Genomic DNA, 11,629 nt, shown 5'->3' with positions numbered 1-11,629 from the left:
GGCGCCCGCTCTATCCGCGCCGACTCTATGATGCACGCTTCGCCATTGGCTGACGGCATTGGAGACGCTCCTCGGCGTTAGGCTCTCTCGGCTGACCCTCGCGTCGCGCAGAGAGGGCGTCATCGTCGTCAGCTGGCGGAGCGGGAAACTTCAGAAACTGGAAGAAACTGCGTCGGGTGTGGGCGGGAGAGAGAGAGCGAGGCCGAAGCGCGCGACTGCGGTCAGGGCTCGCGAGTGAGTCGCTCTCTTTTCTGAAGTCAGCCGGGCTCGGAAGCCGAGCCTTCGGTTCGTTCGTTCACCTTTTGTCGAGGGTGGCCGGGATGGGACAGCGACTTCGGGGGGCGGGCGGGCGAGATTTATTTATTGAATTTATATACAGTACCACCCTATACCCGGAGGTTTCGGGGCGGTTCACAGAACAAAATCAAAATATAAAACCACAAAATATATAATCAAAATAAAAACAGCAACAACCCAATAACCCCGCTCGCCAAGAAATGCCACCTTTTTAAAAGACATAGGATGTCAAGATTACTCGTCCTAACCTACCTCACAGGATTGTTGTGAGGAGAGAGAGAGGAAGGAAGAGCGTAGGGGGAGAGAATGACTTATGCTTCCTTGAATTCACTGGAGGAAAGCTGGGATGTAGATGTAATAATAAAATAATAAACGAAATGGCAGATGTGGCACAGTGCTGCAACTGTGAAGCCCCCGCTGTGACAGTGTTGTCACTTGCTCACTAGGATGGGGTGGGATGAGGCAGAGTGGCAGCAAGGCCTGAGAAAAGCACTGGGATAGTGCTACTCTTTCCTCGCACTGCCCCATCTCTTTCCCTTATTAAATATATTTTTCAACTGCTTGAGCGTTTTTAAAACAGTTTCAAAACAAAAATGAGTATTGGAGAAGGGTGGGCAGAAGGTTGGCTGTGATCTAAAGTATTGGTAGATATCTGGGCGATTTGAAGTAGATTGGTAAGATTTCCTAATGCTTATTGTTCGGCAGTAGCAACAACAAAACGATCCTCCCTCCCCAATTATACTAATGAAATGACAAAAGTACTGCAAACTCCACCCAGTTTGTCAGAACAAATTATGTGTTTAGAGTTCCAGAATTCTAAGTGTATGTATTTTGCACCTGTCTCTCCCTGATGGATCCCAGAGTCCTTTATTTTCTACTGGTACATCCTGCAATCTGTTGATCCCTGTTTTAGAGGAGATAAGTGTGTGATACATTGATTTCAGCAAGGTTCAGGACTTTGCCGTGCTCTCTCACTTCCCTTGTCCCCCCCCCAAACTTTTTGCCTGCTGCTGATAGTCCTTGTTTGGGGGGGGGGGCTGGGCAGAATGGGACAACTGGTTAATTCATTGTCCGAAAGACAGGTGCAGACTGTATACATTAATGGTATCAGTGCTGAATGACTTTTTTAAAATAAATGATATTTCTCATTAGAAATGATTATTCCCATTTTAGATTTGTGGTCAATGAACTCAACTAGTTAGCAGATTAATCAAGATATCATTTTATAGATTTAATGTTTTTTAAGAGAAACGTACTGTATTGAAATGTGAGACACCTTGTGGTAGTTTTATGAAATTGAGGCTAACTGAAAGAAAACACTGCTTTAGATTACTGTAGAATCTTTAAAATCAGCAAAGCTCAACATTAATTTTTAAACTAAGGGTCTGTTGTTGATACAGCTGATGAATGTCTCTCATGTTTAACTACTAAGGTATAAGTCATTTACAAACTAAACTGGAACTAAGCTCCATTGAAAAATGGACATATATAGGATTACACTGAGAAGACATAAATGAGATTGGATTTTAAATCACTTTTTTAACTTCAAGGAATTTGGATTGCAGTTAAGGAATGAGTTATAGTGTCTGTGGTTTCTGGACATTAAGTTTAATTGCTTTAAACAGGATATTATTTCTTTCAGATGGTATGAAATTTGGAAGTGCAAGCTAGCTGTGATGGCTTCTCAGGAATTTACTGTGAGTTTCTGATATTTCAACAGTATATTATATATAACAATATTCCACATACATCAGGATGACATGGCATTTTATAAACAATAAAACATCTCTGTCACTCCATTCAGCCCCAGAAAAGCCCTCTAAGATGGCTCACAATCATCAATTAAAAATATAATACGATGAAATATAATAAAAATAATTTTGAAAAGTCGCTGAAACGTTTGTTTATATATCAAAACAGGTTTTATACACACACCAAAAGACCAAAAAATCTAAAGTGTGGCAAGACGGAATTTTGAAGTCCCCTCTAGGGGGCAATAAGGTAAAATATTGATTAATGAAGTATTATACTGATACCATCTGTGGGTGTTACTGTTTTGTTGCTCAATGAAGTACCATTCTTCTATTTTTCTTTCTGTTGTGATACAGGCAACTCTATGTGATGACAAAGGACAGGTTTTGGATAGCATATTTGTGAAGTTCCAGGTACATGCTTTTTATTTTCCTTAATTTTTTTTTACTTAATTAGCAATTCTGGAAGACAGGTTACTTGTTTAGTTGATCCAAACTCTGCTGGCTTATCTTGCTCACATTTGTTGAGGCCCATGGAAGGGAAAGAAGAAAGCCAGCAGGGTTTTAAGTGCCTGCTGTTGCTGTCCAAAGTGCCAGGAAAAAACACAGCATTTTTTTTGCAGTCATCTTCCTGGTGCTTTGCACAGCAGCAACAGGTACTGATATCCTTTTACACCCTTCCTCCTTAGGGATAGGTGTGGGTGGGGATGAAGCTTTCTTTTTCTCCATTGTTGAGGATGAAGGAAGAAATGAAAGCTTCAAACCTTCAATTTGGTATATATACACATTGTGTTGTATTAATGCATTATGTGTTGCATTCAGTATGCATTCATATATACTCACTACTACATATTTTTCTCTTTAGGTAAAGCCGGGAGATGATTTAGAAAGTGAGAAATATCTAATCACGGTTGAAGCTGAGAAAACTTCTGAAACTGGTTTTAGTGATCAGCCAAAGAACACAGAAGTACCAGTGCTAATAAGAAATCATTTGAAGTCTTCTGCCTCTTCATCTCTGCGTCTGCCAGTTGGCCTAAAACGAAAACATACTGTATGTCATTCTTTCTCCCTCTCCTTTTTACTCACACAATGTAGAAGGAAGCCTTTTGAATAAGTGAGAGAGATAGAGATCTATAGCTAGTTAGATTTTTTTTGGGGGGGGGGGAGCAAAAAAACCTCTGATTTTTTACTATTTGAACTGCATGTGACAGTTTCATAGATGATCATTTTTATCCCTAGCCTCTTAAGTACAAAGAGTGTTATAATATAAGGTGTTCCAAGTCACTTACTGTATTGCTCCTTGGCTAACAGTGGTACCTTGGGTTAAGAACTTAATTTGTTCTGGAGGTCCGTTCTTAACCTGAAACTGTTCTTAACCTGAGGTACCACTTTAGCTAATGGGGCCTCCCACTGCCGCTGCACCTCCGCCACACAATTTCTGTTCTCGTCCTGAAGCAAAGTTCTTAACTCAAGGTACTATTTCTGGGTTAGGGGAGTCTGTAACCTGAAGCATATGTAACCTGAAGCATCTGTAACCCAAGGTACCACTGTAGATCTAATGCATAATCAGGCGAGTGAAACACAGTAAATGGCAGTAAATTGTGCAAGGGGATCCATCAGCTATAGAGCAGGAAGTGCTTTGTGGACACTGATTAATCGAGTGGGGTGACCATGCTCACTGCTGGCTGAAGGTTAATCTTGGGGGAATGTGCCTCTTGGTTGTAAAATCCATACAATACATGGAACTTCACATCATTGTTTCATGGTGCTCAGGTGGGGGCCCTCTTTACTATTAAGGAGATTGTAAAAGCTACTTTATTCTACTTAGATGTATTCAGTTTTTGTTACATAAGAAACACACGCTTTTCAGTCTTTTTAGTTTAGCGATTCCGTAAAATATTGCATAATAAATACAGAAATATAGTACATATTTCTACTTCTTAATTCTAAGACTTCAATTGTTAAACTTCCCACAAACTGAAAATCTTTTCTTCTTAGGGTTTCCAAGGGCCACGGCAGGTGGAAAAGAAAATGACAACAATGGAAGTATCTGCAGCAGTAGCATCACCTTCATCCAAGGATCCTCATTCATCCTTCCCTTCTCAGTTCTATGCCAGTTCCCCTTTATTTTCTGTCCCCTACAATACGAAGTTACACTCAGAATTGAATCAGAACGCTTTCAAAGTGAATGGCTCAGATGCTGATTCTGTCACTCCACCCGCTTTTACTCATAAAGTGGTACAAAGTAGAATCCATAGTACTGATGGTGAAGGTGGTGAATATTTGAAGCCAGGATTTCAACTGGATAACGGAATGGCCAAATCAATCTACCATGCAAGTAACAGTGTGGCAGTTTTGCAGAATGCCAGGAGTAAAGCACAAATCTTAGCAATTCTGAGCGGGGGACAAAAACATTCTAAAGTTTCAGAGGATGAAACTAATATATCATTGGGAAATCAATCACCAGCATTGATGAAATCAGAATTCCATCAGGAAGGCTCACTTTTATCTGAATCATCAAGAAGCACAGAGTCTTTCTGCAAAGAAAAGATGGCATCTCTTTTGAGCTCTGCAAACAACACAACCAAAGAAACCATTAAATACATAGCACCACTGCATTTCTCAGAAAAAAATGTAAAAACAAAAAGCCGATGGGATGTATATTTGCCATTGCCTTTAGCCGAAAAGTCTCCTGACAAAGTTGAGGGAGAATACAATGATAAGAATGCTAGCGATCTTCAGGACTTGAAGGAAGATGGCACTGATAATAGGAGCCAATACACTGAGGACCATAAAAAAAATCTAGAAGTGCCTGTTTCCTTGAAAATCAATATGTCTCCTGTCAGTAATAGTTCTGTCAAACACCAACCACATAGTATTGTACCAGCTGAATCAATCGTGTGGAAAGAGAATTGCACAGTTTTATCATCTGTTGGTAGTATGAATTACTCAGATTGTAATGCTGATAAACTCTCCACATCCAATAAATGCACAGAGATTGATAATTTGGATCAGCCACAAAATGAATCTCATCCAGTAATATGTTCTGAACGTTTCTCAAATAATTCTGCAGATGGAGAGTTTGGTGACACAGAAAAGCAGTTTATAGAGGTTAACTTCAATCTGTTGGATACACTAGAGTTTAGTGACACAGAGGATGGAAAACTTCATACCAACCACACATTTTCACAAGGTTCAGCATGCTTTAAAGAGGAAACTGAAGCACCATTTGAGACTGGTGTTCAAGTGAACAGTAACATAAAAACTTGTAGTAGTCAAGGGGAAGATAATGTGCAGCCCACATTTCTGCAAGATGGAGGGGTGAATTGTGTCTCAGAATGCCAGTCACTGCAAGTTTGTGATGAAATCTCTGAGGAACCTAACAAGAAGGAGGAAAATAGTGCAACTCTTCCATTTCTTAAAAAGCTGCCACATTCAGAGGCTATAATTGTTGATGAAAGGGTAGAGACAAATGCAATAAATATCCAAAATATATGTAATCACAGAGATCTTGGTACAGACTTGTTAATGGTGAATGATATGGACTGTGATGTGAATGATAGTGAATATCATAATCCAACAACTCGTCTTGGAAAAGGGAATGTTCCTGCTATTTTACATGGTTGCCTCATGGACAAAAGTAATGAAGAAGGTATTGAGGTTGAAGCAGGTAATTCCCAACCTAGTTCCTTAGGTATTTGTCATAACAACATAAAACAGAGCAACCATTTGCTAGTTCTCACTGAAAAATACAATATTTCTCATGGTTCCCCTCAGTATATTTCAGACAAAAATGATGCTGCTTCAGAAAAAAATCTGGATTTAAGGCAACTCCCTCATCCCTTAACTTGTGAGACTTCAGATGAATCACAAACGGATCAAAATGAAAATGCAGTTAATAAATTGGATTTTTTTAACAAGTTCAGTAAATATGATGGAAAGGATTCTATTTGTGTTGAATCTTCACTTGACTCTTCAAGCCTTCCCCAGCTGGTAAATGGTTTCAGCCTGTTAAAATCACTTACAGAACATAGCACAGCCTTAGAAAGCCTGCAAATGATAGAGGAAAGTACTTCTTTGCTACCGAGGGAGAGACTAAGAAAAAAACAAAAGCCAACAGGACCTGAAGGTTATTAGCTTCTATTATATTTTTTTTAGAATTTTGTTTTGAAATATTGATTGCACTTTTCTACTGGTTTTCTTAGTTCATTTTTCTAGTATGGAAATGTATGGAGAGCTAATTCATTGTCAAAAGCAGTTTTGTTCTGCATGTGAAACAGTCTCCTTGATTATCCTGAAATAAAAGAGATAATACCTTACTTTAGAATAGGGATGGGGAATCTGTAGCCCTCCAGATGTTGTTGGACTTCCAACTCCCATCATCCCTCCACAGAGCATTCCTAAGGAAATGTCTTGTCCATGGTGAGATCATGTTTTGCTATACCCAAGGTTTGTTATTGGCTTTCCAATAGGAGTTTGGGTGAAGCAAACCACAATCCACTTTGGACATAATGGTAAGCTAGGGATCATTGTTTGGTTTTTTTCATGTGCTTGTGGGGAGGAGCAAAACAACCAAGTCCAGCAACTTCATGGTAAACAGATATGGTTTACGGTAACATCAAAACAAGACCAGTGGATTTCTTTGCAGCATGTTTGTCACTGATGTGGCTAATAATGCTAAAGTAAAATATGTGTAGTTAGCACCTAACATTCCTATAAGCAATAACATTGACTTTGAAAACATCACTCAACTTGAATGCAAGATAGATCTTCAATTTTTTTTATCACTGAACTAGCTTCATGACTGAGGCTTATTGTGCTTTTCTTTCTTTTGTAGCTATGCAACAGTTTCCTGAAGTTCCCTTTTCTGAAGATGTGCAGATAACATCTTGCCTGCATTCTGCTTCTCCTAAAATGGTAACCTTTTTGGACTTTGTAATTCATCACTAATAGCTTTTATGTAAATATCCCATTACACAAGCTGAAGGCCCATCTACTTGTATGTATTTTCCACCTCACTGTCGTCTTCTGTGTTCCTATCAGCCACCCCCTCTGAACGCCTGAAAACTGGCTGCAGAGAGATAGAGGCCCTCGACAGCAAGTTTTGTGAGAAATTGCCAACACTACTGCACACACATTACTGCATAAAAATAAAAATAATAGTAATCATCATCATAAATTGTGGGTATTGGAAAAAACGTATTTCATTTGATAAGTTCACTGCATCATCGTGTTAAAGAAAATTTTGAGATGAGATGGTTTGTGGGAGAGGATTGCAGTAGGTAAAGGACAAGATAGAACATTTGCTCTACTCCAGTATGGAAATTCATTTTTCCTACACAAATGTAAAATAGATTTGTGGGGCTTTTGCTCAGATATAGTTGGTTTAAGAAACCATAAATTGTATTGCCTCTCTGCCTTCTGAAGGCAATGAGCTGGTTGTATTATATCACTGCATTACAAAATGAGACTGTGCTAAGTACAGAATGGTGCATCCTTCTCTTGACCCATTTCTGATCATTTCCAGGATACTTCCTCAAACACTGATGCAGAGAAGCCCACAGCAGCTACAGTAAACATGCTACATGACCAGGTTCCTTTTGAAGTGGCTGACAATCAAACGAAGGTATAGCTTACAAAGAGATGACTTGGAAAACCTCCCACAGCCAACACCTCCAAAACTTTGACTGCCTCCATGCACCTCAGGACCTTCTCAGACTACTTTTGAAACTGGAATTTTTAAACAGCAGTTTGTAATATGACCTGGAGGGCCAGGTGTTCAGCAATAAGAAGTAAAAAGTTCCACAGTCTGTGCAAGCTCTTCAGCACACCTAAACAAGCTTTTGGATCCTGGGTACTAACTCTTCATTGACAGCATTAAAGTTGCCATCTCATCTCTTTATTTTATCATTGAAGGCTAATTTTCAGTGGTATAATGAATAAGTATTCTTAGGATGTCCTCCTAACCTCTGATGTTGATGGCTGAGGTTTGCTTAGAATAGTTGTTAGGCTTCTCTCATCCAGCAGAGATGAGTAGAAAGCCCTGGGGTGGGGCTGGAATATGGATCTGTTGAGTGGCCCAAAACCCAGGCTTGTTGGCTCCTGGCTGGCATTCCAAAAATGTGTGACAATCCACCTCCCACCTTCTACCCTGGCAGGCCCAAGCAACAAATGCTTTGTGCTAAATTGTAGTTCTTTGTTCTCCTATGATTTCCTTTTATTAATCTATCTCTTAAATATATGTAGCTAGTTGAATTTCAAGGGTACCAAGTGAGAGGATCTGCAGCTAGTGAGATAATGATGAGAGTACCCTCTTCACATCTTAGATGGGATCCACAGGCTGATATGACAGAATTTGAACTTGCTACAAAGGATGGCTGTTTTTTCTCAGCCCAAGAACTAGGCAGCCCTGTGCTGCCTGGCTTTATTCAGGTAAACTGTAGAATGCTTTTTATAGAAAGCTTTATTTAATCAATGAACATATGGCAAAAATGTGAAATAATTTATTAAGTGATCATAAACGTGTTTTAAAAGACTACATGAAAGTTGCAAATAAGGACCTCAGTTGGCCCATTCCTGACATAAATCTGTCAATGACTTCTCTGAAAACGCGTTCCTATACTTAATTCCCTTGGTCCTTCTGGTGCATTAAACATCTTCCTTAATATGTACGTGGTGCCACCTTTTAATCCCTCTTCAAAATTCACTGTTTCTGCAAACCCTTGTTTAGTCTGAATTTTCATGGGGTAGTCAAAAACAATTACGTGTAGCTGTACCTGCTCACATCTGTCATTTCCTAGGCTTCTTTCTCTCTTCATTTTGTTATTTTTCCCTGTGTTGATTTCAGATTTTCTCCTGTTTTGGGGAGTAAGGACCCTGCTTTCTTTTTTTTTCTTTTCTTTTTTCTTTCTTTTGCTTGAAACTCTGTAAAGCATTGTTTGAAATTTCTGTTGCATGACCAGAAGCCTGTTCATGTGATGTTTGGGTATCATTCATTATCATTGTTTTGTTTTTGTTTTTTTTGTAATTAAAAGTAATGTGAAAGATCTAAGTGCATTCAACTGGGTGTGCTTGATTTTTTAGCTTTACAATTGTTTCTCTGCCGTCTTCACAGCCTCCTGACGGCCACTTTTCCCCAAATTCAAGCAGTGAAAAGGCAGTGATAGAAGCAGAAGAAAACGATTTCCTGGTGACAAGGGTATCTCCAGATTTACCTATAGACAATGCAAAAAGCTTTTTCCGTAAGAATGTTTTGTTTGTTATTGTTGTAAATAATGGTTGTGCCAGCAAACATAGCAAGGGGGGAAAGTATGCACCTTTGTGCAAAAGTTGGCTTGCAAGTGTTGAATACCAGAGTGATAGATTTCAGATTCTTATAGCCTTGCAATGAGATAATATGTACATTCTGAGCATTCTCAGCCTGCTTTGATTACATGTACATATTGTAAGCTTATAGACAATGGGATTTGTTTTTCTGACTTAGAATTGTTATTGGAACAAATGAATTGGGCTCTGCCTCCCCACCCCCCATGAGTGGAAGAGATCCTTCTGCTCATAGAAGGACATATTTTGTGAGTTCCATTCTTCTTCTATGAACAGATGCTTCTTTCATTCATTGAGTTTAAGATTAGGATCCAACCAGTGTTTTCCCCATACCTCAATTATTTTCTCCAGTACAAAACCGTTAACAAGTGAGAATCTAAAACATAGTGTTCTGGTGTACCCCCAGCTCATAACAAGAGTGCTCCTGTTTAGGATCTCAGCTACCCTAGGAAAGGAGTCCTTTATGAGTTGGTGAAAGGAGGAAGGAGACTCCTTTCCCCCATCCTATCCTTCTGAAACCTTCCCCTGTTGTTGTTGTATATCACTGAATGGCACTGGCTGAGGTCTGACTATCAGCACTGAGCTGTCCCAGGTAGAATACAGTCGTACCTTGGAAGCCGAACGCCTTGGCTCCCAAACAAATCGGCTCCAGAATGATCAAAACCTGGAAGTGACTGTTTTGAACTATTTTCAAAAGCTGAACGTCCAGCACAGCTTCTGATTGGCCGCAGGACATTTCTGCAGCCAATCAGAAGCTGCGCTTTGGTTTTTGAACGGTTCCAGGAGTCGAATGGACTCCTGGAATGCATTCTGTTCAAAAACCAAGGTACCACTGTAATTAAGATACACATTACTATCCACATCAAGAACCTTTTCTCAGTTAACTGGCTATGCTAGATTTGTCTTAATCTTTTAAGTAAGAAATGCAAATGCAGCCAAAATCTTTGCTGTAGAAAAGTCAAGATTTAAGGAAATCGGAGTAGAGCACTCAGGAAACTTGGAGAGAAGACATTGTTTTGAATATTGACACTTTCTAAAACTCTCTGCTTCATAGAGATGGAAGAGTCCAGCTGCCCAGAAGATGATGATACATCTATACTCCTACTGCCCCTTAGAGCACGAACTCCAGTTGTGACTGTACCTGTAGATGGAGAAGTTCCTGACTTAGTTTATTCCAGTGGAAAGACATGTGAGCGAGGCCAGCAGTCCTTTGGTTTCTCAGGAATAAGCATGTATGGCAAGTCAAAAATATTAGGGCCTGAGGACAGGATGTGTGAAACCTTTGTACATGAAAAGTGTAGAGAAGAAAGACATGGGGCGATCACACAGTCTGCATTCCCTAATGTATCAGAACAAAAGAGACAAAGCAAGTGGCAGAAGTACCAAAACACAACTCATAGTGACTTGAGAACTCAAAACAGCAGCGAAGTGGTCATGACTGATGACATCCGAGCTGAGAGTGCCTTTGGAATGCCACTGCATGACATAGGAGAGGGTTGGAGTCATGCCATCAATGAAAGCCCTCCAGACTTTGGGCATCCGCAGATGCTGAAAAGCATGCTTTGTAAACAGCAGCGAAACTTTAGCAGCCAAGATTCTGTTTCAGAAGGACAGAAACTTTCTCTGCACTTAAATCAGAATTTTTCCACTGAGGAAGGACTAAAGGTGCTAGGTCAGCTGAATTGCCACAGTTCAACCAGACACACCAAGGTATATAACTGTTCACAAAAGTCTCAGGAATAGATTTTGCCAAAGCAGTTTCCAATAATAGTTGTGAATATTTGATAGTTTAGTCATATGTTCATCTATAAAGTGGTTTGTTTGTTTTTTACATGTTCAAGTAGCATTTATGGCTCAATTTGAAATATTATATAAAGGAAATCAACCCTGATCTTGCATTTTTTTGTCTACATCAAAAAATATTTCACTATAGAACATCAGGTTCCTGACAATGCTTCTCTTACAAAGTCCTTGACCACCCACAGAAGTGGCCCAGTGAAGGTGGGAGTTATATGTCCTTGTACTGCATTATAGTCCTTAGGGTTGCTGCTTTTCTTGATTGCAGAAATGTAAAAGGGGCTTGCAAGCATCCTCTTCCTCTTGTTCCTGCTCAGTGTTTTGACTCAGCAGTGCAGCAAAGAACTGGACTGTCTCCCCTTGTATATGCATTGTCATGTAGTGCTGCAACCAGAGCAATCTCACAAAAGTCCCCTTTGCTATTCACAAGATATCCTGCAGGTGGTGATGTATTTGAAGAG

General features: G+C 39.8%; 1 protein-coding gene across 4 annotated transcripts in view; it reads left to right on the top strand.

Moving 5' to 3' along the window:
• The first annotated feature begins 56 nt into the window (after nucleotides 1-56).
• Nucleotides 57-11,629, top strand: part of ZGRF1 (zinc finger GRF-type containing 1) — a 29,868-nt gene continuing 18,295 nt past the window's right edge. Inside the window, exons 1-11 of one of the 4 annotated variants that reach the window (XM_083456997.1) lie at nucleotides 85-285; nucleotides 1,940-1,994; nucleotides 2,218-2,298; nucleotides 2,406-2,462; nucleotides 2,914-3,099; nucleotides 4,047-6,177; nucleotides 6,886-6,965; nucleotides 7,576-7,674; nucleotides 8,295-8,480; nucleotides 9,163-9,289; nucleotides 10,426-11,081. In XM_083456997.1, coding sequence (XP_083313123.1) covers nucleotides 1,974-1,994; nucleotides 2,218-2,298; nucleotides 2,406-2,462; nucleotides 2,914-3,099; nucleotides 4,047-6,177; nucleotides 6,886-6,965; nucleotides 7,576-7,674; nucleotides 8,295-8,480; nucleotides 9,163-9,289; nucleotides 10,426-11,081 — 3,624 coding nt within the window. In that variant the 5' untranslated portion in view covers nucleotides 85-285; nucleotides 1,940-1,973. Of the gene's footprint in view, nucleotides 286-1,939; nucleotides 1,995-2,217; nucleotides 2,299-2,405; nucleotides 2,463-2,913; nucleotides 3,100-4,046; nucleotides 6,178-6,885; nucleotides 6,966-7,575; nucleotides 7,675-8,294; nucleotides 8,481-9,162; nucleotides 9,290-10,425; nucleotides 11,082-11,629 lie in introns of all 4 variants that reach the window. The other 3 variants (XM_083456996.1, XM_083456999.1, XM_083456998.1) reach the window with 3 other exon arrangements.

Source organism: Podarcis tiliguerta (genome assembly GCF_965153285.1).
Source record: "Podarcis tiliguerta genome assembly, chromosome: 9".
Classification (NCBI taxonomy): domain Eukaryota; kingdom Metazoa; phylum Chordata; class Lepidosauria; order Squamata; family Lacertidae; genus Podarcis; species Podarcis tiliguerta.
The sequence above is the reverse complement of the archived record's forward strand: the minus strand, read 5'-3'. Positions and strand labels throughout refer to the sequence as shown.